Source organism: Colletotrichum scovillei (assembly GCF_011075155.1).
Source record: "Colletotrichum scovillei strain TJNH1 chromosome Unknown Contig00011, whole genome shotgun sequence".
Taxonomy (NCBI): Eukaryota; Fungi; Ascomycota; class Sordariomycetes; order Glomerellales; family Glomerellaceae; genus Colletotrichum; species Colletotrichum scovillei.
Genome location: NW_023336269.1, coordinates 339842 through 367691, shown reverse-complemented (window position 1 = coordinate 367691; position 27850 = coordinate 339842). Strand labels below are relative to the sequence as shown.

Genomic DNA, 27850 nt, shown 5'->3' with positions numbered 1-27850 from the left:
CAAGAGCGTGTCAAGGTCCGAAGTCTCGGACATCGCTAAGTCGAGTACTTCAATAATAAGATTGCAAAACGAACCCAACTAGAATGAATGTTGTTATTCTTGAATTGAAATCTGCAGCACTTTCTTGTTCATTAGCGGAGTTTTCATGATACTCGAAAAGATGCTCTTGAATCTTTTAGTTTTAATGATATTTATAAACAAACAGTTTTTCTTTTCCTTTTTAGAAAAAGAAAGAATGAGAAAAATATTTTCTCGACTTTAGTCACGTAACTGTGATTTCATGTCTATCGTGTAGCGGATAGAGAAGTGCACATTCCTCATAGTCCTTGAAGAATAGTAGCATTATTGTAGCGCACATAGCATCATGAGATAACAAGAAGAGTACACATTCACTCAGCGCTCGAGCATATGAACCTGTTCACCTTTAAAGCAATCGGATTTACCTAGACACATATGAGACAGAGATATTTGAGGTATGGGGTGAAGATAGGAAAGTACTAGTTTAAGCGTGCAAGGTGTCCTTGAAACTTTTCCTTTCGGTATGCCGACACTCGAGAAGACGGCACCTCTAAGGCTTCAAGCAGCCACTAAGGTAGCGTCAATGAAGGATGCGAAGATGTCTGCTCAGTATTTTCAACCACATCTTCATGTTAAAGTTCAGCTCCACAGATAAAAGCGGTCATTCATATCTGTTGAGACCTCAAGGTTCTCTAATGGATCACTTTAACTTGATCCCGCTTACCTTAGGCTCTCCATCTACAACGATTCACATACTGACTGACAGCCTTCGGACTCAACTTCACATATTTGCATTCGACACTCGATCGCTTGAATCCATCAAAATGCGCTTCCATCAAGTACAAGCTCTCATAGTTGCTTCCTTGGCCGTTTTGGTATGCCCAAGATTGCAGGGCTACTCCATGATTTATTACTAACATGATATTAGGCTTATGGATCAGCAACTACCAACCTGGCCCCTATTGAAGGGTATGAGATTATCATCCCAGAATGGGAGTTTCAAGATGATATAAGCCCGAGAACCGAGAAAGTCGTTCTGAATGGAACAGTCCAGGAGGTGTTGGCGGATCTTCGCTCCTACGACTCTCTGTACGCGCAGGTCTTGGGCTCTGAATCGGGTTCGACTACCACCTCTTCAGCCTTAGAGGAGCCGAACAAGTTCGATCTTTCGCATGTCGTCTGTCATAAGTTCCCCTTGGGCTCAGTCCCCGTTGTAAAAGAAGGCATCAACGATCTCAAACGCATCCGGCACAGAAGGGCTAAACTCGAGGTTGGCCGGGGAAAGTGCGCTCTTATGAGTTGCGAATTCAAAACTGCCATCTGGTGGTGTAATGACGTGAGTCTGAAATCAAGAATGACACTCTCCGCGCAAAGCTGAGACGACCTTTTACAGGACGACAATCCAAAGACCATGAGAACATTCGACGGCATTGCACAGGGGGCTGAGAAGGTCTTGCAAACTTGCGCGAAGAGGAACTCACCTAACGTATTGCGATCCTCGGGACAGGCATTCGACAAGATGAAGTGGAGCGTTGTAGTGCGCGGTGAGAATTGCTAATAATGAGGGAGGATATGTAACTACGGGCTTTCAGATGGACTTAACGAATATCATCAACGGATACAGCTTGCAAATGCAAGTGTGTTTGACAAAAATATGACCTTCTCTCCAATCTACTCATATTTCCTGTATTTCGCGCTTGTTGCCATAGTCGGCACAGTTGTGGAATTGATTAGTATATTACTTCACAAAGTATTCTAGAATCCGCTGAGAGGTCTCATGATGTCGAGGGTCGGATGCAAATTGCTTCCGGCGGCTCACCAAAGCAAGATAAAATCGGAACCAAAATGAATAGTCTCACAAACAGATTTTTGCCATGTTTGAAATCGATATCGCCATGTGAACTAAGATAAATTGTACAAGAGAGTAGTGTCCCCTTGTCTGGGAGGTTGGAGTTGCATCAAAAGAGGTGCTGCAAGCAAACGAAGAACTTTCACAACAACAACACCAAAGCATGGACATTCTACAGCAAATTCTCATCCACCTACTGGACGAAGCGGACTCGGGCACTGACTCAGATCATGACGACTGCGATCACGGCCATCATCACCACCATCTCCGTCATATTAAGGACCAACTGGACGATTTGGAGCCCCCTACACATCTACAATTGCTTCACCAATTACTCTGTGTCCGCACACCGGACCCACCTCTCCCGGAAGACATTCTGATCGAGATAGACTCAGTCCTACAGCAGCAGGCGTCTCATCGTGTTCTGACATTAGCTGGTTCTATTCAACCGACGATAACACTCAAACGAGCGAACCAAAAGAGCGTTAGAGTTACGCTCTGGCAAGGTGACATCACGACTCTCACCGGCATCACTGCAATTACCAATGCCGCAAACAGCCAGGGCCTCGGGTGCTTCCAGCCACCACATCGCTGCATAGACAATGTCATTCACGCTGCTGCCGGCCCCCGGCTACGGAACGAGTGCTACCGGGTCATGAACGAAAGAGGCCGTGAACTCGGACCGGGCGAAGCGATAGTCACAGACGCGTATTGCCTACCAGCGAAGCATGTGGTGCATACAGTCGGGCCGCAACTGCAACGCGGCTCAAAACCAACGACAAACGAGACTCTCCAGCTCGCCCAATGCTATCGCAGCGTTCTTGACGCAGTCGAACCGCTGCCCGCGACGCCGGATGGCAGGAAGATTGTCGCGTTATGCGGCATCTCGACCGGCTTGTTTGCCTATCCGGCGCGAGATGCAGCAGCCGTGGCGGTCAGCGCGGTCGCAGATTGGCTCGAGCACCACGAGGATACGTCCATCACCGATATCATCTTCAACACCTTCACGGACGCAGATCATGCCGTCTACCAGGAGATCCTGGCCTCTCCCCCGCATACTTCATGGATGGGGCGGGCAGCGCCGACTTTTACTCCGCCGGCAAGTGCGAATCATCCGCCGCTGATCCAGTGCGACTCGCTGGACCGGGCCAGGCAGTGGCTGGACGCGGCTGACGCAGTCATTGTGAGCGCCGGTGCCGGTCTCTCTGCTTCCGTTGGGCTGGATTACACTTCGTCGGCCCTGTTTGCCAAGAACTTTCCCGGTTTCTTGAAGTATGGGCTGCGAACTCTGTACAGCGTCTTTGGCTTCAATTCCTGGCCAACGGAACAGGTTCGCTGGGGATACTACTTCACACACTTGGCGATGGTCACATCTTGGCCAAAATCCGGAATGTACCGAACGCTCATTTCATGGCTTGAGAGGTTTGGGGAAAACGCGCATGTGAGGACGTCTAACGCCGATGGTCTCTTTATCGCCAACGGGTTATCTCCAGAGAGACTTTCTACCCCTCAAGGATCGTATTCGGTTTTCCAGTGCCTGGCCAATTGCCGACCTGAGGCGACAATGGCATCGGCACCTTTAGTTACAGATGCGCAGGCGTTCTTGGACCCAGTATCTCAAATATTGACAGAACCGAGCAAGGTGCCCCTTTGCAAGTTCTGCAACGGCAAAATGAACATCTGCGTGAGGGCAGGGCACTGGTTCAACGAGAAACCCTTTGAGAATGGGGAGAAGAGATGGAAGCAGTTCCGCCGGGACGTGGTGCATCGTGAGGAAAGGACGACAGTGATCCTAGAGCTTGGCGTAGGGATGTCGACGCCGGGGGTCTTGAGATGGCCCAACGAGGATCTCGTCATGAGAGGCGGGGGAAGAGTGAAGCTTGTGAGGGTGGGCAAGGGGCCTGAGACGGCCGTCCCATGGGATTTGGAGGCAGATGGGTTGGCGACAAGTATAGATGGCGAGATCTCAGCGGTGGTGAGCGAACTGCTCGCGGCACGAGCGTAGTTGAGATGGGGGCAGTCAAAGGATTGGTGCCTGCTTCTGAGAAAACTTCGGTCGATGGAGTAGGGCGTCTCATGCCGAGCATCAGATATTAGGATGAAGGTAATCGATGAGAGTCTATTCCCGAAAAGGTTTGACTCAGGAGCATCTCAAAGACTACAGGCTGAAGAATCTCAATTTTCCAAATGTCAGAAACGTGCCTCGCAAAATAGAAACCGTGGACCTGCATTTCCGCCACTTGTAGAGAATGCTAAACCACTCATGACGAGGGATATACGATGAGTACGATTCGTCTCTTGCGCGATGCATGAACTCTCGACTAACGACTTTGGGTGAAGACTTCGCCAAACACAAGCTTTCACAGCTGGAGCCATCCGAGAGGATCGGAGAGAGTTGCCCTCACAGGCTTTCTTCCGTGCTGCGATGGTCATGACTAGCCCCCTGCTATGCCTCTCTGCCCTACGTAAAGTATGTTCTTGGCATGTAATGCAACCTCGCGTAGGTAGTCCTGGCTGTACTACGTACCTTACGTATGTACGTAGTAGCCTTGCATCTTTACGCATCTTCTTGCCATCCATCCCACCGGACCATAGGATTCCCATACCTACCGCCTGGCACCCGAGTACTGCAGGCAAGGCTCGGGGTAGGGCGAGTTTTGAGGTGTCTTGGCAGCTTGGCAGCGAAGATCAAACTCGCGTGCGGCGTCAGGGGCGCGTCAGGTCTCGTGCGCACAGCGGGCCTGGCGACTCGCACCAGGCCTTACTGTGGCTGAGGAATTCCCCCCTTTTACACTATGCGCCGTATTGCGATTGGTTTGCCAGATGATGATTGATCTACGCAAGCATCGCGGGCGCGGGAATGCAAATCATTGTGGTTCTTATGAAAGAGGGAAATCATTGCGGCGAAGGCTTAGCTAGCGGGGGGGCCTCACGGGAAAGCAGATCCACCACGGAAGACGGAATCGGCCGAGAGAGTGGGACCGCCCAGCCGGTTCTCGGCTCCGAGCCGGGAGAAGGCGAAAAATCCAAGAATTCAAGAAGAGGCCTGAGCAAATGCCAGTGCTACGCAAGGCGGCAAAGAAGCTCCGTCTTGACAAGCTTTACAGCACACGACTAAACACAACTAAAGAGGAGTCTTGGAAGGCTCAATTGCCCGTGAGGCTGCCTGAAAGTGTGTCGATGTTCTAACTATCAAAACTTGACATGACCCTTCTCGGTTTCTGCATCAGCCGGACCTCCCGACTGCTCTTCCAAGTATGAATGACTGGGATCGGACCGTGGGACCTTACGCAGTAGAATGTGCACCTCATGGCATAGAGGCGACTCTTGCCCACAAACCAGAATAGCAAACGGGCGTCTTCTGTGTGTCCCCATGCTTCCCAATGCGATCATATCCTGGGAGGCAAGCCCCCGGTCCCAGACTCCCAGTAGAAACCCGATTTCGCCATCGTGTTTCTGACACAACTCTTTTTGCCAAGCTTATTTTTTCTCCGCGCTTCTATTCGAGCGGGGTGGACCAGTTCCTGTTCCAGGTATGCTGCGGTGAAGCACGGACAACACGAATCACAGCTGGCGACTCAGCCAGCCGCGCCCCCTTCTCCATGGGTCTCCATGGATTGGCTGAGGCTCTCGAGTCCTAGCTGCGTGAGCTGCGAGTGTGGTACTGGCGATGGTCGTGTCTGCAGTGTCTGCCAGATCCAAGCGCAACGGCCCCCCTGTATCAACTTGCCCCTCAGTTCCCTGTCAGGACGTCTAGAACTGCCATGCTTGCATCGGAGCAAAAGGCAACCGATACTCCCTGCCCAGGTCTCCCCCATAATGAAGCCCACCTATTGCCCCTGGCCACCCCCGGATCTTTCAAAGTGTTCATGTGAACAGGGCCACATTCACCTCGCCTGGCCCTGGAACTGATTTTCCCCAGGGTTGATGGGTGATCCACAGAAACGAGAAACGCCTGGCGGTGCAACGACAGTCCTGGAAACCACCGGCGGCTCATGCGATAGTCTCCTAGGAATCGTGCCCGGCTGGCAGTATTGATTCACAATGATCAGCGAAACGATGCGCCCCTCCTGCCTCCTTTGCCATGTCAACGGCGATCAAATCCCCCAGCCTCCTCCCGGGGCTGGAGGCCTTCATGCCTCCGTACCCCCGTACTCCGTGCTCCTGGCGGGCCACCTCCTTGTTTCCCCTTCCCACCACTTCAACCTATTCGGAGTGGTGCGAATGCTACTTTGTGTGGATACTTCGGGCAGCCGAGTCAAGTCTAAATCCAAAAAGACCAATGAGACTGGGCAGCCCGCCAAAGGGCAGAGACAAGCAAACGGGAGTGGTGAAGCTTGCCCTGGCGTACCTGGCACTAAGCGCTAGCTCCCGCGGTGCCCAGCTGAGAATGATGCATAGCATCGCTGCGTTCTGCAGGGACTTCGCCTCTCTCAGCCCGTTAGTGATTACTATCCGCCTCTGTCCCATTTCGGTATTCCATCCGTAAAACACCAATATGCAGAGGGTGGCATTGAGCACCGGTGCCAGGCACGACACTACGGGCATGGCTAAGCCCAACATGACATCTCAACTTCTCGTCGTTTGCGTATCCACTAATTATCGTCCGCTGTCCAAGTTCACACAGCAAGTTGCAACGGGGTGGGCTTTAGGGGCCTTTGTTCCAGAAGATTGAGATGATAGCCGTCAGAGATCTCTGCGTCTCTCTCTATTCTCTGGTTCCCAGTCGCTCACGATTACGCTTCCACTATGGACGAACGTTCCCAATGGCCGAGCGCAGGTTCGAGACTTGAAATCGCGCCGCAGGGCAAGCATCACCTCTGTTGAGTCGCCCTTCCACAGACTCTCCGCACGGCCCCTCGTGTCTCGCCAACGTGCGGTACCAACCAAACCAAACCAGTCCAACCAAAACGGGCGAGGCAGAGACAGGTCTGGTGTGTTTGATCTGGGCTATTCTCTCCCGTGCCCTGGAATAATACGGGCGTGGCGCAGATCCTGGAACATCATCTTCCCTCCCAGGCACACCAGGGATGTGCGACAAACGTTTTCTGATCTGCGACAGTGTTTCTTCCCCTCCCTGCCCTCTTCGAGGAGGGGGGGGGGACAACGCGATCGCGATGCGATTGGCTCTTCAACAAGGTTCGAACCCTTGTCGGCTCCCACACAGAGCCTCCCTTCGACGATCCGAATCGGAAAGGGCCCAGTTTCGAACTTGTCTCCATCACGAGATGCGGTCGTTCTCGCCGGCGTTTGGCCTCATCTTTTTCTCTCCCACTCTACAGTCTAAACAATATGCTTGATGTTGGGGCTGGTGTCGGTTCCAAGGGTTGCAAGGCACCAGACGGTATGTGGATCGTGCAGGCGACGTAGGAGATATTCTGCTAAGTTTGCCTTTCATGTGCTGGGGGGCGTAATGTAGAGTATCGACTCAACATCGTGAAATGTCGAGTACAAAAGCAACTGATTTCCTCCCAACCTTTTCTCGTCTCTTCTCATCATCAGCATCAACATCTTCAGCTTTTCAGCAGTCTCTTCTCTCTTTCGGTTCTAATACCTCCTCCGGCAGGATACTACTCGTTTACACTCCTCTGGCAAGGAGCACCATCTCATTCATCTCTTAACTACTAGTCAAAATGTCTCTCAAGACCGTCGCTGCTACTGCTATCCTTGCCGCCGCCAACTTGGTGGCTGGCCACGGTGCCATCATCGGTGCTACCGGCGAGCTCGGTGGCACTGGCATGGCCCTCGGTGTTGATCTCAGCACTCCTCGTGACGGAACCCGTCGCGACCCCTTCCAGGCCGATTCCACCCGCTTCAAGGGTGAGGCCGCCGACACCTTCGGCGAGACCGTCGGTGCTGGCACCAACGACCTGGAGACTGGCACCAAGGCCATCATGGCCGCCACTGGCGACCAGCTTCCCCAGATCCGTGCCGGTGGCACCATCGACATGACCGTCCACCAGGTCAACGGTGACGGCGGTGGCCCCTACGACTGCATGATCAACGGTGATGCCACTGGTACCTCCTGGACCAACATCAACGTCCCCGTCACCGTTCCCGGCCAGAACTCCCGCAACCGCGTAAGTCACTTCATCCTACCACAGAAAGCACTCGAGACTAATAGTCATAGGCTGGTGCCATGACCGACTTCCCCATCAAGGCCGAGATCCCCGCTGGCCAGACTTGCACTGGTACCGTCGCCGGCCAGAACAACGTCTGCTTGGTCCGTTGCCAGAACGCCGCTCGCGCCGGCCCCTTCGGTGGTGTCGTCCCCGTCCAGATGGCTCAGGCCGGCAACACCCCCGCCGCCGCTCGCCGCAACCTCGCTCGCGCTGTTGCTGAGTCTGACCGCCAGTTCAAGCGCATGATGAAGCGCGCCATGGCCATCGAGGCCACCGACTTCGAGGACGAGGAGTAATTTAGTCATTCCTTTTGCACATATTCTAAGATTGAAAGGGTGGAGTGGTCTTTGAGGGATTACATGTAACAGTACTGGATTACTGATAATGAGACACGACTGCCTGCTCTAGCTGGAGTATGGTCCTTCTACTTTTTTGCGCCCTTTCGCTCTCATCGTGACTTTTCCCTGTGACCGAAAATACCCTACCTATCAAACTTACTCCCGTCTCCTCTCTTGTGATGAAGACGAAAGGAACAGGCGGAAAATGTCAAGACCACAGCTTGTGGTCGGATGAGGATTATGCAGGGAAACGTATCCCAACACTCTGTCTCAAAATCGTCGCGCGCAAAACCTACCCCTGAAAGTAAGACACTCGTCAACTTTGCAACAAGACGACTTCCAAACTCTCATAACTCTTCTAGTGCGCGAGCGCTGCCTGCGCCGGACGAAAGACCGGCAGCACTTGACGATTCCAATAATCTTGGAACGTGAAACGAAACAATGGTAAAGCTGGTTCACGGGCCACACACCACTTCAAAAACTCAAAGCGTCTTTAAGAAAGAAAAGAAAAATGGGTGGGTTGAAACGGCCTCTTGCTTCTTCAGACGAAGACTCACCCAGGTACCAGGCTTAAAGTTTGTGGTTCCTGGAGAAGCAACCCACAACCTGGGGGCCATCTCGTCATATCGGCATCTATATCCGACTTTTACCGGTCTATCACATAAGCGCAAAAGTAAGTGATCATCGGCTGTTCTTTAGAATGTGGGCTTGCAGATCTTCTGTCCCAGATGTTTCGCAGCCAGGCATGCATTCCATGGCGATGGGAAGACAGTTCAACGGTAAAGTCTAACGACTTCATTGTACCAGTATGCTGACGAGAAGTCAGTCATCAAGGCGAGTTGCAAAAATTCTGCACCGTGACGAGATGGAGGTGCGATGGATGATGAGTGGTGGCAAGGGCGCGCTATGGCCGTCTTAATCGATCTAGCCTTTGTTTGAAGAAGTATTTACCGACGTGTAAAAGGTAGGAAAAAAGAGCTTTCAATGATTAACTACGGCTAGATTAAGAGCCTATAACTACAACTTCGACGGGCGCAAAGTTAGCAGTCACATATCTCAGATGGCGTCCAGCCTAGAAGATGTCATGGCGCATGCCGGTGGCTGCCTCAATGTATTGCTTTCCAAGTAGTGACCGTCACGTATCTAAGTACGCTCCTGATTTAGATCGGTCACGCTAATGCTGTTATCGATTTTTCATCATTCCCGATGCTATCCTCTCATATGTCGCAAAAGGTGTAGAGATGATGCTGACCCCGCTTCTGAACTGGTGACAACTGACTCTCTCTTACATCCGTGAAGCTAAGGTACGGAAAGCACGGAAGTAAAGAAAGACAAGAGTTCACTCAAAAACCTCAAAATACCGAGCCTATTATGTGGGCTAGAGGGATTGATTTGTGGACTGGATCGGAACCTGTAGAATAGGCCGCGGGTTTGCTCCCGAGTTTCCTCCGCCAAATGGATTTACAAGGATATCCGCACGTCCTGAAGGCGAGAATGACTCTAAGCTTTTGGGTAACGAGGCTGTCTAACAAAAAGAGTTCGAGAGCGTAATATGACATACGGTCCCTCGGATTCGCTTCGTATAATCAATGATACTACCTATCAGCTCTACGAACTAGGTATAACATTGACCGTCCACCTTGGAATAAGTGCCATGGAATATGGTAATCGCTACTCACTGACGAGTTGAGGATGTCAAAAGCCTGCTTCGGAACTGCATGAGGGCTGCACCGGATGATTTCCACGATCCGGTTCACCTATTCGCACTACAGAGGAGGTGCATGCGAAAATACGTACAAAGGTGTGATCTGAGTTACAACATGAGTAGGATTGGGACGCCGAGTAGCTGATTTGATGTCTGCATGGATATCAAGTTCCTGTTGGAAGACTTCGATTCTTTCTAATATCCGATTATACATATCTCTTCAATTGATTGCCAGCCAAAGAGAAGAAGACAAAGCGTTACACCAGTTTTGCGGGCCTAAAAGCAATTGATGGTTATATGAAAGCCGTTCAACCCATGACACCGTCGCTAGTGAATCGCCGCCCAAGAAATCCTAAGGACAGGAAGTTTTAGGCGCTGGGCGTTCAAAATGCGACTATAGTGAGATCACCACTGAGCAAGTCAAGTCGGCCCCGTGAAGAGTATCTCCATGACATCCGGGCCGGTATGAATGAACGGACCGTGCCGGTGTCAAGATGCACGCAGTCTCGCGCGGGGGATTCTCGCATGATAACGTATTCCTTAGCATCCGGCCGGCAATTGCTGACATGAAGATAAGTTATCTCTAGCCAAGAGATCCGGCCTTGTCGACCCCGATTTTGCTGTCTTGGCGATGGCAATGAGAATTGACACATTTAACCGGCGGCCCACACATACACCGCTTTGTATTGGCAACGTCGGCATTGACATTCGGCCGAAGCTACCAAAGTTTCAAAGATTGACAGCTCTAGTGGGCAATTACAGCATCCTTCCAACGAATTACTGAAGGGAATCCGCAACTCCGATGAGTCCTGGATAGTGGCAGCTAGCAACGACTCAAGTTCCAGGAGGGTTCGAGTATTTGACTTGCCTGATGGGGTATCGAGCCTCCGGATATCCACCATGGGGGCCCCATTTTCTAGAGTTGCACGCAACCCATTACCTAACGCCCCTCAAGCGAATGCTTCTCTACATTATCCAACTTCCTTTTCCCATCGTCTGCTCTCGCTCGTCATTACCGCCACGCAACTCTGGTGCCATTTCCATGCAGGTCAAGCCGCGACAACACGGTCGAGATTCATCCAAGATAAGGCGTCAGAACAAACAAGAGCCGATGGTCGGTTTCCGCAACTCGCGAACAAGCTAGGGTTCCCCGCGGTTCCGATGCCGGGATAGTAAACAAGGCCGGGCCCATGCAGCGTCCCTCCCGCCAAGACACCAACGATATGAACTCCAAAGAAGCGAGAACTCTGACCCCCGTCATGACCTATGCGCGATTAGAATTTTCCACGTTCTCTGTGGTCGCTTGCGCCGTCTTCGGGCATGCCTCCCACGTTGTTACAGTGATTGCGGAGTTGGGCCCTGATAGTCGGTAACCGGTCCTGCGCAACATGACACGAAAACTCGACTAAACGCAACCTCCGCACCCCAAAAACCTCGGTGACGGGACTTAATTCAATCTAATTAGATGATGCCCAGCCTTTAGAGATCTGCTAAGCCTCCAATATGTCCATCCGGGTGCTTATCAAAACCTCACTTGGTTGAGCCTCATGCATAGTCAAGGCAGGGGAGACAGCCATATAAAGAGCAGATTTCAATCGAGGGCATCAGCCATGAGCCTCTTGGACTTCTCACCGTTTGTCAATCTTGCCCTCAAAGTCTGCCATAGTCAACATGGCTGCCCGTTGGTCAACTCTCCTCACTGCCGCAGCCAGTCTTTGCCAGACGGCTGTTGCGGAGCCCGTCTTCCGCGAGACGGTCTCTTTCCAGGGCCCTTTTGAAGTTGAGAGGAACGGAGTCCGTAACATCAACATTGAGTACAATGGACCTCTCGATGGAGAGCTGTCCATTGTCTACGGTGATTGCGGAATGAGATCCCCCTTCGAAGCCCACCACAAGATTGGACGGACACACATCGGCTCTCACCCTGCTGCGAAGCGTCATCTGGAGTGGACAGATCAAAGACCTACAAAGTTTGTCTGGATGGTGCCTGAAGATGTGTCTTCGGGATGCCTGCACGCCTTTGTTGACAGCCAGCTTGTCGGCCGCTCTTCAGAACACTCTGTCAAGAGTCGCAAGATGCGGAAGCGTGCGACTTTCGCTGAAGCCACGGACCCGATGGGCCCCTGGTTTGATGGCGTTGAGTACCTTAAGCAGAAGCAACCTGACGATGTCTTTGTTGCATCGGTAAAGAACAAGACGTTTGGTATCTTAGGTGCTGGTATCTCCGGTCTGCATACTGGTGTAAGTTTTCATGGCTTCCATGTTTGTGAGAAGAAGCTAATAAGAGCCACAGTTGCTACTCGACTCAGTCGGAATTCACAACTGGAAGATTCTGGAGTCTTCAGAAAGAATCGGCGGACGTATTCGCACCACCTACCTGAACGGATCAACTCCGGACGAGCATCAGCACCACGAGCTGGGACCTATGCGGTTTCCGCACAGCATTTACGATGCTGAAACCAACGAGACCTACCCCATCAACGATCAGAAGATGATCTACCAACTGGCGGATGTCCTCAACGAGATCAACGCTGACGCGGACCCTGCTCTCCAAGTCAAGTTCATCCCGTGGATCCAGGTTTCCGACAACGCCCCTGTTGCAACCAAGGAGCGCCGTCCCGATGGCACTGTCCCCGGTCGCAAGGAGATCGCCGCCGACCCCTCCCTCATGACCAACACGACCTACTCCAACGCCACCGCAGCCAAGGAAGCTATCCAGGCTCTTGATGACTTCAAGGCTTTGACGCCCGAGAGACGGAAGTTCTACGCTACCAATGTCTTCAAGGCCCACAAGGAGGCTGTGGAGACTGGCATGTTTGATTTCTCTGAGGTTGAGTACCTCCTCCACGTTATGAATACCGACCTAAATGTGACTGATGAGGTCACCCCGTCTCATGTTGTCTGGCCCATGTGGGAGTTCGAGACTGTCTACTTCCTGGCCAATGAGTGGCGTACCGTTGATGGTGGTATCAGCCGCCTCCCCGCTGCATTCGAGAATATCATCAAAGACCGCATCGCCTACAAGACCAAGGTCTTCAGCGTCAAGTATAATGAGGACTCCAACAACCTCAACGTCACATGGCGTGAGACTGGAGGCAACCCCTGGTCCAAGAACACCACGACCGAACAGTTCGATTACGTCTTCAACAGCGTACCGTTCAACGTGCTCAAGTACTGGGAGCTGCCGCCTCACTCTAGCTTGATGCGCCGTGCCATTGAGCGCACAGTCTTCCTGGGGGCCGTGAAGGTTGCCATGCAGTACAAGACTCGCTTCTGGGAGCACCTCGAGCACCCCATCATCGGCGGATGCGGACGCACCGATATCTACGGCATCGGCCAGATTTGTTACCCTTCCTACAACATCAATGGAACCGGCCCTGGTGTTATGCTTACGAGTTATGCGCCCGATGCTGACGCGGTTGTCGCTTGCTCCATGCCCGTCGAGGAGCACATTGCCTACATCCAACGCGCCATGGTCGAGATCCACGGCCCCATTGCCGATGAGATGTGGACTGGCAACTACGAGCGTCACTGCTGGGAGCAGGATGAGCATCATGCAGGAGCTTTCGCCGTCCCCATAGTCCCTCAGCAGCAGCTCTACCTCCCGGCTTTCTGGCAGACCGAGTTTAACACAGTTTTCATTGGGGAACACACCAGCTTCACGCATTCATGGGTTTTCAGTGCTCTTGAGAGCTCTACGCGTGGTACTGTTCAGATGCTACTAGATCTCGGCTTGGTTGATGAGGCCAAGCAGATCACCAGGACCTGGATGGCAAGATGGATCAGCGTTTGAGGAACCACATTAAACATTTTTTTTACCATAGGCACAGTTTCTAAGAAGTGGAAATCTCTGTGTCAAGAGGTCAAATGTAAATAATCCTAGACATATTGGAATGAATACATGAGGGTATCTATCAAAAGCAGTGGTATTGGCAAAATGCAGATATAATTATGGAATTCGGCATTCCAATCTTCGAGTTGAGACCTTAGGAGAAATCGTCGACTCTTAGCTCTCGATGTTTCGAGCACGGCAGACAATATCTCAGCCATGGTTTTACTCCTAAGGAACCACCGTCTTTGGCTGCGTGGTGTGGTAGATCAAGGGTCGTCGTTTGAGTATGCGTTTGACTTTGCTCCATTGGAAGATTCACCGCAGGCTGTCTTGTCGCCAAGTCTCCCTCTAGAGACATCGTTTTAGTCTGTTGTACATCGGAGACAAGGCTATGGCGTAATTGTCTTCCATCGCTGTCAATGTAGGAACCTTGACTCCGGCATGGCGGCACTTGCACTGCATGGTCTACTAGCAGAGAAATCTGGCGAGAGGTTGAATCAAGCACTCTTTGCTCATTGCTTACAACCACACTCTGAGGAACTTCCGGAATGACGTCTTCCCCACCGATTTGGGGCATATTTGAAATAGTTTCCGAAAAGGTTGCCATTCCCATCGCCATGACCTCGTCCATGTTGACGATGGATCTTCTTCGGTCAGCTTCTTTCACTGGATGATCGGATCCGAAGTCGCTTTGAGAGCACCAAGTTTGGAACGTCTGAGGCGTGCATGCATTTACATTGAATGACTCAGACCTCGCTGATTGATCTTCGAGGAAAGATGTCTGCGACGAGGATGATGCGCTCAATCGAGGCGAATGTTGGCGAGATAGATATTCAGTGTTGTTGTTCGAACACAATAGCTCTAAGGCCTTGAGCTCCGCAGCGACTTGATCTGATCCAGCTCGACTTTTTGAGTCAACACGGAGCATACGGTCAAGTATAAAGCAGAGGAAATCCTGGAAGAACTTGTTGCAAAGTGACTTGCGTCTCAGCTTGTCGACCCACTTTCGACAGTTAGCCATGCACACAATCCAAGTGAGGATAATGGATTAACAGTGCTTACTTTCTGAACAGAATCCTTCAATTCTGGCTTCTGCCTGCCTTCACTCGTCAAGTGTACGTTAAAGAACTTGTCGTATCTGATACCCGAGGGACCCACTTGGTCGTCCTGGAGTCTCCGCCGGACGAACTCATCCCCCACACCCTTTGAGCCGGTAAGATACCACGTTGCGAACTCGACGTATACACAACCCAAGGTCCAGATGTCGTATGACCTAGAAATTTTCTTGCCCAATTGCACTTCAGGAGCACAATGTGTCGGACTCCAACCGATGAACGACGTGTTCGAGCGGGTGTCTCGGCAGTGAAAGCGAGTGAACCCGAAATCACTGATTACGAGTATGCCTTCAGGGTACCTTGGTGACTCAAACAGCAGTAGATTTTCTGGTTTGATATCTCCATGTATGCCAAAGTCCTGAGCATGATTCGAAGGCTTTCTGTGTATCTTTTGTAGGCCTTGTGCGATACCGCGGCACTGTGTCGCTATCCATTGGACAAACTCTGGAGTGTTCTTCGGTTCAGTGTTGCGCCAGTAATCTTTGAGATTGCATTTAGCCCATGGGAACAGCATGCTCCACCTTTCTCCTTGTCTCCAGGTAGCCAGTAACTGGACAACATGATCGTGGCTAGAGTGACCGAGCGTTTTCGTCAGAGCCCGAACCTCTTCGGGGAGGTTGATAATCTGGTCAGATGTCTTCTCTTTCTGTTCTATTCGCAATAGTTCCTTGACTGCAAAGTACGGATTTCTCTCAGTCTCATTCTAAAAGTGTTTCAAAGTCAGAAAAGACCCCTCGCCTAGTGTGCAGTTGAGGATGAGGATAGTCTAATAATACCTTTGCGATGGTACGATGGCCTCTGTGTATCTGTACCCGACGTACTTTGCTGAACCAGGATTTCTCTTCAGGACCTTCATCTGTGGTGAATGGAAGAACAGTATGCTTCTCTAATTCGTAGTGCGGTATCAAATCTTGATCTCTCTGAAGCACGAAAAATGGTGAGCCCATTCTTTTCTGAAATGCGTCAAAGGCCGTCCAGTCTTTGAGCTGCCATTGACTTCCAAAATGCCAGTTCTCCAGCGTTTGGTCGGACAAGCCCTGGGGGAAAAGTCTCCCGTTGACCTCGTTCACTGTCGTATTTCGAACGAAGGGAAGGGCTGTATCCGTCAGCCCGTTATTGAGGAACTCGATGATTTCGTTAATGTTTCCTAGAAGAGTGAGGATCGCAAACACGCTCCGGGCGCCGACACTACCTGTACCGGGACAGATCTTATTGGCATACTCCCATCGAGCGCTTTCGGTCATTGTCCCCAGAGGGAAAGTCTCCATCAATGCAGAATGAACAGAATGAGTTGTGAAGATTCTGAGCAGCTCGGGCACCGGTAACCACTGATCACCATCATCCTTTCCAGCGTAGCGGGCGAAAGAATTGCAGATATCGTCACACATTGACTTGATTGAAGGCTCTTTTTTACTAGTTCCGAATTGTGAACCAATCTCGACCAGGTATTGCTTGTTGTTCTCAGACTTAGGTTCGAGGGGGCCAGCAGAAGCGCCATGAGCTTTTGCCGCAGCGGCGTAGCCTCGATCATGCTGTGTTTGTACACTGACCCCGTCCGAGACATCGTTTCCAGGCGGCCGGCTTAGCCATGATCCAGGTGAAACTTGTTGTTCTGATCTCTCTTGCGAATCTCGGCCCAATGGAAGTGTATCGGCATGGCAAATTGTGACATTCCACGCTGCATTTTGTAGCCGGTGAAGAGGCTAGTCAATAAAGTCAGTTAATTCGGGCAAGACGTACAAACATTTTAATTAGTTGACATGCCCAGAGAGGCCAGCGATGGTGCATTGACTCACGTTTACGACTTGTTGGCATAGGTCAACAGCAAGTGTGAGGCTCTCATCTGCATCTAAGCCTTCGATATCCATTCCCCTCCAAAAGTTGACACCGACACTGAAAAATCAGGTCTATGTACGGATAGAGTGATTGGCTTTACTGCCTAAAGTAGTAATGGAGTACACAAGTCGTAAATTCGGGCCACAAAACCTGCAGAAGAAGCACGAACATCCAGGGGAATGAACATCACTTATGGTATTCCTTTCGGGTGATTGGGTCCATGCTATTAACGCATAGCTAAGACCATATTTTTGTGAGAAGCCTAGCTCGGACTCAAGCAGTGATGGCTACTAGCACAGCCTCGAAGTCATTGCCTGTCTCAGATGCAGAATAATGCCGCAAGGGGTGTCATTTGCATATTGTTCACACCTACTCCCTTGCTCCGTGGTCTCAGCTAAGAAACGCCAAAGGGCCCCCATGAGGATTGGGGTAACCACCCCCAGACGGCATTAGCATATGCTAGCAGCATCAAAGGTCTCTGAAGCTCAGGGAGTGGAAGTTACTGATCCGTGAGAACATGACAGGAGGAGTGAGATTGGCGCACAAGTGAAGATCGAGCTCAGCTTTAGCAAGGGCGAAGTGGAAAAACAGGGAATCCTCCGTGGCTGACACCCACACCCACGGAAGGCGAAGCAAATACGATAAAAAGGGGGGCTCCTCGCGGCAGCATACGGCTACTTCGATCTTCTTCAGCAAAGTGGTTCCCTCATCTCTACTGCTAATACTTGAACGATATTCTGTCTAGAGTCTTCAACAGCATCATTCATTCATCGCCTTGGTTGTTATTCTTATCTTACCTGACCTACACTTCTTGGCCATCTTCCAATGAACAGCGACGCAGCTGCTCCATCTAGTGACGGCGAGTGGCAATTCATTCATTGCAATATGGTCAGAAGCCCCCACGAGCTCTCCAATGTTCTAACTGAAACTTATGGGCATGGGAAATACACTGTCGAGGTAAGGTGCAAGATTTCAGGTTGTTGATTTCGAAGCGAACTCACTTGCTCGCTGGACGCATCTCAAGTGTGCTACGGACATGGAACTTGGCAATCACTAAAACATACGGTGACTTTTAGACACGGCAGAACGTCTATTGTATCAAAGCTTTGGAATCTTCGTTGCCTGTAAATCTGGTATGAACCTTGGCGAATAAGGCTGGCCTAATATTGCAACTACTTGAACTAACATCTCGCAGAATCACCTTAAAGTCGCGCAGTCTCGCTGAATGGAAATTATCTTCTGTAAAGTCGGTTTTATGGAGAAGCCTACTCCTCAGGCGCTTCGGTAACATCTCTATGTTAATGTGAGCTTTTGTAGAGAGTTTTCGCACTGTCGTACCTGAGGAAAAGCGTATCCATGTCTGTCATCACGAATTTGGAAGGAAATACTGATTTCAACTTATTTCTGCCTCTCTTCTTTGTCAATTTTCCTTTCATACTCTGGCGCCAGCCTACTTGTCGCAAGGATAAATAATGGCATGCCTTCATCTTCAAATTTCCAAGTCACGGCCAAGACTTGAGACATCAAGTCAGCTGCAGGACCGGAAGCTCGAGATCAGGCTGTGGCATGCATATGACTTCAGCAGGGCTTTCAGTGGTGAATCAATGGATGCCAGTGCGTCGAATGGCGGCTCGCCAAGCCCTCCACCGACTTCAAGCTGCTTCATTCTCCAATGGTCAGTCAAGTGCCCACACCCACAAATGTAATCACATATTAATGTGGCTGCAACGCAGCGCCCGCGACGACATCTCGCCTCTAAGGCTTCCAGTGAAAGATGGTTGAGTTGAAGTCGGTGAGCGGGTAAGGCAGGCTACCCAGCGGTAGCAACCCTTACTTGCCAGTATTATCAAGCCTCATGCGCAAGTGAGACTCAGAAGGGTGTGGTGGCATGCTCTTTCTATGCTGTTCTGCCTGGCTTGGTAGCACAGAGCTCACAGCCGTCTTGAGTCGCCTCTATTGATTTAAACGCACGGTCTCAAACGAGAAGAGGGCTCGTTTCATTCTCCCTGCGTCATCCGCTCAATTCAGATCTTCTGGGCATTGGAATGTTGTTAATTTTCACAGCCTCACAAGGCAATAATTGGCATAGACCCATTCGACTCCCAGCGCTATGGCGAACGCTTTCGAATCCACACTGCCCTCTCTTCAAATCAATGATGGACCACACATCAGCTTTCCCCGCCTGGGACTTGAGAAAAGTAATCAAGGTTCAGGTCTTTTTACTTGGACTCATCCTCAGTTACCCACCCTTGAGGATAGCTCCGGCAATAAGAACGTCCAGAAGCATCTGGAAAAGCGGTTTCAGAAGAATGCTGTCAGAGATCCTTTCGATTCAGCCAGCAATCTTGCCTTCTGGCCTTCAAAATTGTCAGCTCATCTCTTTAAGAGAAGTGATATTTTCGAAGTTGTCAAGAATCTGCTTGAGAAAAACGCTCTTCCTCGGCACAGCGAGGAAGCGACCCATGATTCGAACACCATAGACCATTCTGCTGAACGCTGGACTGATGAAATCTGCGGTGCTAAGGCGAATTCCGAGACTTACCGCCTTGTTTTCACGATTTTGCTCCTCATAGATAAAGCAGAATGCATCGAAAGCTTCATCAATAGTCGATTAAGCGACAACAGTCTACCTTTGGGGCAAGATCAGATTCAGAGATTGTATGAAGAAGGAGATGACCACCCAGAGCTTCCATTCGGGGACTGGTCAGTGGTAGCCACGGCGAATTTCCAGACTCTGCAAAGCCAGCTTATGGTCCACTTCATACGCAAGGCGAAGATTGGAGGAGAGGTTTCACATCACGGCTTCAAAGCAACCCAGGTCCTTCCTTGGGCATACATACCGAACGAAGTCTCGTTGTCTTCGGCAGATGTATCGGTTAAATCTCTGGGCGGTGGCTTCGGTGAGGTCAGGCGTGTTATTATTCACGCGTGGCAACACGACTTTCACCAAACTCTTCATCATGTAAAGCATTTCTCCCCTCCCCTGCCATTCCTGTTCTTCAACTGACATCCAACTCAGATCTCCGCTGCTTCAAGCTGCTTTGCGCTCAAAAGACTCTACATCGCCAAAAAGCACGAGTTTGAAGAAGAAGTAAAGCAGTTGAAGCGGTTCGGTGGACGCCATGCTCATATTGTTACTTTGCTTGCGACTTTTACAGTCCAAGTAAGAAATGAATTGGAGTACTTCCTTCTATTCCCATGGGCAGATTGTGATCTACTTGCTTTCTGGGAGCGTGAATCTAAACAGGAGAGAAATCATAAGTTCTTTCGATGGGTGGCAAAACAATTGTGTGGTATCAGCAACGCGGTGAGCTTCATACATGACCCAGACGAGCTGGACGCAAACGGCGACAGGATATACGGGAGACATGGTGATATTAAGCCCGAGAACGTTCTTTGGTTTAAGTCCTCAGACCATGGGAATCTGGTGCTCTCGGACCTTGGCCTGACGAGAACACATCGAATACAGAGCCGATCGAACAGGCCAGGCGAGAAGATACCGGTTTCTCCCAACTATCGACCTCCCGAGTGCGATATTGACGGGAAGAATGGCAAGGTGTCCAGATCCTTCGATATCTGGACACTGGGGTGTCTGTTCCTCGAATTCGTTGTTTGGACACTGGAGGGGTGGGATGGGTGGCTCGCGTTTAGGCAGAGGCGTATGTCTCCCTACATACACGGTCATGATACGCCTGTGTATTTTGAAATCGTTCGTGTGAAAGGCGATGCAGAATTACTCGGTATGAAAGGAGTCGAATATGCCGTGGACATCAAGGACAGTGTGACTAAGGTAGGTACACACGTTTTCGCATGCGATGCAGAGCACTAATACCTGGTAGGAAATCTCTCAGCTTCGACAACACCATAAATGCTCGCAGTACACCCACGACATGTTGGACTTAATACAGACTAAGATGTTGATTGTACAGTCTGAAGAACCGTCTCGACCCCGCATTCAGGCACCCGAACTTTCCCGGAAATTGAAAGAGATAGAAATCGCCTGCGAACGATGGGAATACTGCATGACCCCAGGCACTTCAACCACTACGAATGAGCCTCATCTACCCGTTCGCGCTCGCCTGAATAACGTTGCTTTGCGTCATATTTCGAACATCAACGCCAGTGACGCCGAGACCGCCATCAGGTTTAAAGAAGGTCCGTCAAGGGCAATAGGGCTCCGCTAGACGACGGAACTCAGGCGATACTGTACACGTAGATTGGACCATTCCAACACTTGTGCTTTTCAACTGGACACTGAACCCGTCTCATCTATGGTTGTAACACTGCTACAAAAGCCTGAGGAAGGAACTCTATTACTGAGTCGTGGGTCTACTGTTGTGCCAATTTCTCATTCCATTCTTAACCTTCGTTCATCTGGGTATAATGGTCTGCTTCGATCGCTTTCAAGACAGTATCTCGCTCGTTCTGAATGCCATACGGTTAGGAAATGATTATTTCAAGCTGCTTGTAATGAATGACCACTTTACCTGCGTCAATTTCCTCGGAATTGTACAAAAGAAGCGACCCCTTTCCGACTGCCGTGAGGTCCACCGCGTTAGCATTAAGTACCTATGGTCTAGCATCGGGTTGAGAGTTGGGGTGCGAGTCCGTTACGCACCGATATCTGGCATCTTTGACGCGGAAAAATAATCCTCAGATACTGCGATATGACCGTCTCGTCGGTGTATCTACCGCGGAACACCTCTGTGGCCATCGTTGTAAGGGAGATGGCGCGAAGGCCTGGACTTGAAGGTAGATGAATTGAGATCTCGGGAGAGCTGTGGTATGGAAGAGGTTTGAGAGAGATTTATTGCCCAAAGGTAGTAAAGATAGGTCTCACATACCCCGTTTTGTAGAGTAAAATGTAGATATGCCACAGGGCATCCTGCAGTGACCAGGAGGAAAATTGAAATTAGCCTAGGCGGCAAGAATACCAATTGTGTGCGAAAAGCCCTGCGGAAAGCCGACGGCTGTGTTTGTGCCCAGATTTGTCACTTTATGAGCATGCGTTGCCTTGGCTGCCAGCTCATTCCGTCAAGCTCCAGTCTTCACGCCAATGAGGCAACGAGCGGAACGCGGCCTCGAGTGTTATTTGCTCACTGACAGATACGCTAGAACGCCTTCCATAATCACTGTCGGTGTATTGGGTGTATCGAGCAAATGCGCGTTGTATGTAGAAGCCAGAAAAATGGAGAGGTCGTGGCTCTGTGCAACTCCTGAAGGAGGCATGTGGCAATCCTCAGTCCACATGTCTCACTATCCGCAAAATTTTCTTCCCACGGAGAAGAACCCGACTTTTCGGCACATGACACACACAGCCGTAACATCCAAGGTACCCCGGTGCTCAAGATAGATGTGTGCGGACCATTCGCAGATGTGGCGGACCACTTTCAGCTCGTTTGCCTGCTTTGAGGGGTGACATTGGCCTTGGCCGCCAATCAAACGCCTCTCGTCCTCAGTGGTTGCTCATGAGACTGGCGTCTCAATTTTCCAAGGTGGCGCCTCTTGAGACTCATCCCGGCCACAACATATCTTGCTGTCCCTACGTGTCAGCATTCGGCGGTGGCGAAGCTCAATGTGCGACATTGGCAGTCACTTTGCCCTGCCACGAAGAAGTAGGTTGCATAAGCTCGCCTCGCCAACCTTTTAGTGTGGCATGCTTTCAATACCACGCATCATCAGCCTCTACATTTATTCATAACATTTACCTACTGGGATGACGCTGGCGATAGCATCGTTCGGGCTATCATGGACTGGCCATCGGAACAAGGTGGCTTGAAAATGGCCGACTTTGAGAGAGTATTCCGATATCATCCTCAAGCCACGACTGTTGTGAATCTGCTGGCGAAAGACCGCGTCAGTAGCTCCGCTTGCTAAGATGGGGTAACAGTGCTGACACCAAAAAGGGCCCAGTCGTATGGTCTCATAAGACAGCAGAAGATTGGAGATCCTGGCTTCAGGATGTAAGTCTCTTCGACCTAAGGTGTCAAACAAACCCGTCCTTACCTTCCTGGCTTAGTACCCTCCCTCTGTTCACAAGGACTCCGGCCTCGTTCTCATGTACGTGACTCTATCCACTGTTTGACTATGTATGCCTAATACCCAGTTCACAATGAAGCTTTGCTCGGAAACCAGGCGAACCGCAAAGTGATATCGGAAAGCTGGCGTCAAGAGAGCCGGATTCCTCTTATATAAAATCCCCAAGCGGCCTGCAAGGCACATTCAACGAGAAAGATCGATCTTTGAGCTGGCCTAAGAACGAGACTGTATTGAATCACGATGTTCAGTCTGGAAAGCTTCATTTCGACATCGACAATAGTTTGAAGGGAGGCGGAAGGGAAGTTCGACGGCTCCCTTTCGACGAAATCACATTCAAAGACATTTGCGAAAGATTTTTTGTGCAATCTTCAATATCGCGAGTCATCAGCCGAGCTGATGTCCCTCTTTTCTCCAAGTCTCGAGTTTCTGTCAATATCGGGGAGTCAGACTCAACCAGCTACCCTGCAACCGGTGTGTCAACCTATGAGCTTCAGCCATTGATGCCGCCCAGAACTAAATATGACTATAGTCTACCACTGCAGATCTTCCAACACTTGGGCAGATGATATGGCACTGACTGCAACTTACTTTCCTCACAGCCGTTTGACGTTCGCGATACTGTTTGGGTGTACCGCAGACGTTGAGAAGAATATATTCAACAGACTTAGTCGGGCAAAAGATCGAGTTTATCATCCCATGATTCTTCCAGGCATATTTGCGGAAATAGAAAAGGACCGCATGGCCAAGGTTGTTGAAAGGACCGTAAGTGACATCGAAGGCGCAATATTCGAGCTAGGGACTGGAAACCCTGTCGAAGGTGATACGGTTCAAGAAGAGGACAAGATCGATATGAGGCATTCTCGAAGAACGTCGTGGCTGAACACTACTTACCTTCGCAATAGCCTCCGAGCTTGGAAATCTCAGCTCCGCAAAATGGCCGATCACGTTGGCGAACCTCTGAACTTTGAGGGAACTACACTTGGTGGGAATTTGAGTGGGGCGTTGGATGGTGAGCCATTGACAACTCAAACTGACAACGGGATTGCGAGAACGAGCGAAATGATCATGGATAGACTCCATGCCCTAATCGAGGAGTTCGAGGACAGAATTCAAGATTGCACTATGAGCGTGGAAGGTATGACAATTGCAACGCAGTGGGTAAGTCCAGTTTCTGTCAAGATCCCTGCACTGTCTCAAGGCAGGTATGTGTCTCATGATTGACCTCACTGTAGGCCCAAGGCGATACAAATGTCGATATTGCAACAGCTACAGGAAACGATTCGAGACAGATGCGGTCAATTTCTTTGGTTACAATGATATTCTTGCCAGGAACATTCTTTGCAGTGAGTATAGTTTGCAGCCTTGTAGTTTGAGGCTACCTGACGCGGTGCTGATGATGCGGTAGACCTTGTTCTCCATGACATTCTTTGATTGGTCTCCCAATGGTGACCAGCAGTCCGTCGTATCGGGCTATATATGGATCTACTTCTTGGTCACTGGTGTTTTCACCGCATCAACTCTCGTGGTCTGGTGGTATTTCCTCTCTCCACGTCGGAAGAAGTATCGAGGCTGCAGTCTATTTACCTCAATCTTGGCTGTCTGATATATATCTATCTGCTAGGGCTCAGTCTACCTGAATTTCAATTATTAGCTCCGTGGCCAGGTGAACTTGCGGGAATTCTGATAGTGATCAAGATTACCCCTCTCCAAAGGAAGAGAACATTCCTTTGTGTTGGATGCTTACGTATCTGAGAGCTGACCATGATTTCCTGATCGTATACTTCAAGTTCTTTGTCTTCAACTTTTGACGTAGGATTCCATGTAAGGTATGAACAAACAAGAATGCACTCTAGTGGCTTTCATAGTGTGATCTTCAATGGCAAACCAGTCTGTCAGGTAACAGTGGACCACAGGCCTGTGTCATAATTCCAAGAATACCCCTAGCACGTGCGCCACTCTGATCATTCCACACACTATGCCGAAGTGCCAATATCTGAGAAACCAATGTACAACGAGCCTTGGCCAAGCGCCTGAGCTTTTCAAGATTTCTGCTCGTCAATGCTTCTGACGGCAAGCTCTCGGCGTTTTCTGTCTCCCAAATGTCCACCCTTTAACACGAGCTCGCCGGCCTTGTCGCGGATCTCGAAATCTTCCGTAGTGATCCAATCTTGCTTAGAAGTCTTCTCTTTGATAACTTCTCGACCAACCTGATTTTGGATGTCTCTTCTTCCATTCAGGAGATCGTTACTCAATTTTGCCTGTGAGTGGGTTAGATCTGCTTACTATTCGTGGAATCTGGTAAGGTATGACCTACCCCTCGTTCTTTTGACGGAGCGCCAGCATATTTGCAGAACCAGTCTGCACGGGTCAGAGAATGTAGGATCATTTTACAATCCTATAAGTGGTTAAAATTCCAAGCTAAAGGTTCGAGAAGATTGTGGTAAATGCTTACCTGGAGGTTGCTACATATTGATTGCCATCTGGCAGAGAAAGTGTCGAAGTGTTCCCACGTCGACACAGTCCTCGTACCAGACCAGACAGGGCGCATTGTAAAGCCCTGCTGCTGCTCCATTGCAGACCGCTTATGAAAGGTTAGCCAAAGTTGGAGGGCAACGTGTCCGCACTGAGATGGTATGACGTACCAGAAGTCTCCAACACAGCAGCTCAACCTCAATGCCAGAGATCCGGTGATGGATGACCGCTTCGAGAAGATCTGCAGGTGAACTTTCAGCATCCACCAAGGCCCAATCTGTCTTGCTCATTCCCTTAGGCCTTGCTGGTATGATGTCAACTTTTTGACCGTTGCGTACCCTTCGACGCTTCCTAGGATTCCCTTCGTTCTCAGGCGTCACCAGATCCTGTGGAGCATTGGTAACATTGCCGAGACGCTCACGAGCTTTTCTCAGCTCAAAGAAATCACTCAGATCAGTGATACTCTCAAAGAGCTGCTGAACATACTCTCGCTGCTTTTCTGAAGAGGCTGGCCAAGAAATATCGTCTTCGGGGGCTGAGCCAGGTGCGCGCTTCGTGTGTCGCTCGTAGGCATTATCTAGCTCCATGAAGTGATCCATACTCTGTACAAGCCCTTTGAACTGGAAAGTCGGGGTAGCAACCAATTCGGCCTGCAGGAGTGGATGCTGATTCTCGTGTAGTGTTAGGCACTGAGAACCCGCTCTCTCACCTTTTTGGGCCCGTGAAGTAGCGGATGAGCATGCCGGAGTGGTCAAATGAGGTTCAGAATCTCGCTGCTCCTGTGTAGAAATTCCGTGAAACGACTCGTTCGCAGAATCTAGAGGTCCCTCTCGCATTTCCGGCCAGCCGTTGAATGCTGCGCGATGCTTGAGAGCCTCGATGGCTTCGTCCGCGTCAGTAGGGGAGGACAATGCGATGCTCGAAATCCATTCATGGAATCGTTCAACAAGGCCCCATATTCCGTCACGATCAGGCCGATTGTATAGGAGAGTCCTGTAGAACTCAATCTCGGGGAAGACTCTGAAGTGGTCATGATACCGGTAAGGAATGATGTCGTCTGGAAGAGTCTAGTCAGTGAATCTTTCTTGCAAAACACTACCAGGTATCTTGAAGGATACATGTTACTTACTTAACAAGACATCAAACATCCACTTTTTACTCTCAGAAGGCACTCCAGGATCGTCAATGATGTCGAGATCGGACTGAAACGGCGATTTCTCAACAGCCGGAGGTGCCGCCGGTGACATGAAGTCGGCCATGAGGCCTTCTTCGCCATGCCAATGGAATGCGTCCAGCGCATTTCCATCGGCGGGTGTACCGTAAGCCGACATGTCGAAGAACGGGAAGTCGAAATCCGACATGTCTAAATGAGACATGTCGAAGTCTGACGTGCCGAATTCCGCCATACCGAAGTTTGACATCGGGGATTTTGTGCAGTAGGTGAGGAGGGTCGGATATTGAAGGCGTTCGGTATCGAAAGGGGGCGGTGAAAGAGGACAAAGATTGCGGAAATGTCGTAAAGGTGAGGGTCTTCAGCGCGGAGGTAGAGATAGATGAGGAAGGAAAAGCTCACTGTAGTGAAGAGTCCTATTTATGGGCCAGCAGAAGAAGGAGACCGCCCCAGGGCGGCTTCAAGTGAATCGCTGGGAATAGCTTCACTTTCGTCTGGTACTCTACTAGGGTCTGGCGATTGTGGGTCTAGCCTACCTTCGCCTTGGCCCGAGCTCTGTCAGGTGCTTGACCACCGCAACTAACCTCCTTGAGGATATTGATAAGATGAAGAAATGCGAAGCTCAACTACTCCCAGATAGGAAATTCGAGAAGGCTAAGACCCACCCTCGCCGGCGAGTCTAGGGAGGATAAACAGAAGCTGAAGATAGCTATGAGCGTTTCAGATGATTGAGATTTGCCGATGAGAGCTGCTACAGCTAGCGGCCATGAGAAGAACCGTCAGCCTCCACGAGAGGCTGGCTGCCAGGTGAAAGAGACGCACTTGCCCCTCACGTGGACCGCCATCTTGCGCATTGTAAACGACAAAAAGGAGATATTTAGAGAAATGTGTAGCTTGAAAGCATCAAGTCTCGTGTCAAATGGTCTCCCTACATGATAGTTGGCTTATCATTCTCATGCTGTTTTGGAAAAGCATCGGAGTTGAGGGGGAAAGGGGACCTGATATAGGTTTCTTTGCCCATGAGGGGCTCTTGTTATCTTGTACTGAGTGCTGCCAAAGAGCCTATTTGCTTTCTACTAGTAGTTTGTGCTTGGATTACGCGAAGTTTCTGCGTTGCAGAGTGGTTTGTAATCAATTGGAGCACACTCGCTGTTGTCAACAAACAACTGCCTTTAACACCTGTGCCAAGGCCACCTCATCACTCTTAGATTGCCTGATGCTTGGGAAGACCTTCTTCACGTGGTCAAAACTTTATCAAATCGGAAAGAAAAACTGCTCTGCGGAATCGATTGTGAAACATATCTCACGGAAGGCAGCCGAGATGTGGAAATTGTAGGCACGACATGTAGATAT

General features: G+C 50.3%; 7 protein-coding genes across 7 annotated transcripts; 5 read left to right on the top strand and 2 right to left on the bottom strand.

Moving 5' to 3' along the window:
• Positions 1-842: 842 nt before the first annotated feature.
• HER10_EVM0011489 (uncharacterized protein) lies at positions 843-1576 on the top strand (the record flags this gene model as incomplete). The annotated part of the gene is made up of 3 exons (XM_035480921.1): positions 843-893; positions 947-1354; positions 1412-1576. The coding sequence occupies 3 exons, from the start codon at positions 843-845 to the stop codon at positions 1574-1576; spliced, it is 624 nt and encodes a 207-aa protein (XP_035327313.1).
• A 454-nt stretch (positions 1577-2030) lies between these two features.
• On the top strand, positions 2031-3872 carry HER10_EVM0008665 (uncharacterized protein; the record flags this gene model as incomplete). The annotated part of the gene is made up of 1 exon (XM_035478179.1): positions 2031-3872. The coding sequence occupies one exon, from the start codon at positions 2031-2033 to the stop codon at positions 3870-3872; it is 1842 nt and encodes a 613-aa protein (XP_035327076.1).
• Positions 3873-7500: 3628 nt separating this feature from the next.
• Positions 7501-8285, top strand: HER10_EVM0011645 (uncharacterized protein; the record flags this gene model as incomplete). Its single annotated transcript, XM_035481071.1, has 2 exons — positions 7501-7947; positions 7998-8285. The coding sequence occupies 2 exons, from the start codon at positions 7501-7503 to the stop codon at positions 8283-8285; spliced, it is 735 nt and encodes a 244-aa protein (XP_035327323.1).
• Positions 8286-11703: 3418 nt separating this feature from the next.
• On the top strand, positions 11704-13825 carry HER10_EVM0003555 (L-amino-acid oxidase; the record flags this gene model as incomplete). The annotated part of the gene is made up of 2 exons (XM_035473228.1): positions 11704-12273; positions 12326-13825. 2 exons carry the CDS (start codon positions 11704-11706, stop codon positions 13823-13825), a joined length of 2070 nt encoding a protein of 689 aa, XP_035326711.1.
• Positions 13826-14212: 387 nt separating this feature from the next.
• HER10_EVM0000481 (protein kinase domain-containing protein) lies at positions 14213-16223 on the bottom strand (the record flags this gene model as incomplete). The annotated part of the gene is made up of 4 exons (XM_035470261.1): positions 14213-14329; positions 14388-14819; positions 14927-15682; positions 15756-16223. 4 exons carry the CDS (start codon positions 16221-16223, stop codon positions 14213-14215), a joined length of 1773 nt encoding a protein of 590 aa, XP_035326458.1.
• A 3341-nt stretch (positions 16224-19564) lies between these two features.
• HER10_EVM0004480 (uncharacterized protein) lies at positions 19565-24457 on the top strand (the record flags this gene model as incomplete). The annotated part of the gene is made up of 14 exons (XM_035474122.1): positions 19565-19777; positions 19835-20605; positions 20694-20970; positions 21224-21380; positions 21473-21567; positions 22059-22147; positions 22275-22430; positions 22498-22671; positions 22722-22778; positions 22835-22875; positions 22934-23325; positions 23384-24012; positions 24087-24197; positions 24260-24457. 14 exons carry the CDS (start codon positions 19565-19567, stop codon positions 24455-24457), a joined length of 3360 nt encoding a protein of 1119 aa, XP_035326780.1.
• Positions 24458-24893: 436 nt separating this feature from the next.
• Positions 24894-26573, bottom strand: HER10_EVM0012140 (uncharacterized protein; the record flags this gene model as incomplete). Its single annotated transcript, XM_035481541.1, has 5 exons — positions 24894-25112; positions 25169-25249; positions 25307-25435; positions 25497-26383; positions 26456-26573. 5 exons carry the CDS (start codon positions 26571-26573, stop codon positions 24894-24896), a joined length of 1434 nt encoding a protein of 477 aa, XP_035327368.1.
• Positions 26574-27850: the final 1277 nt, after the last annotated feature.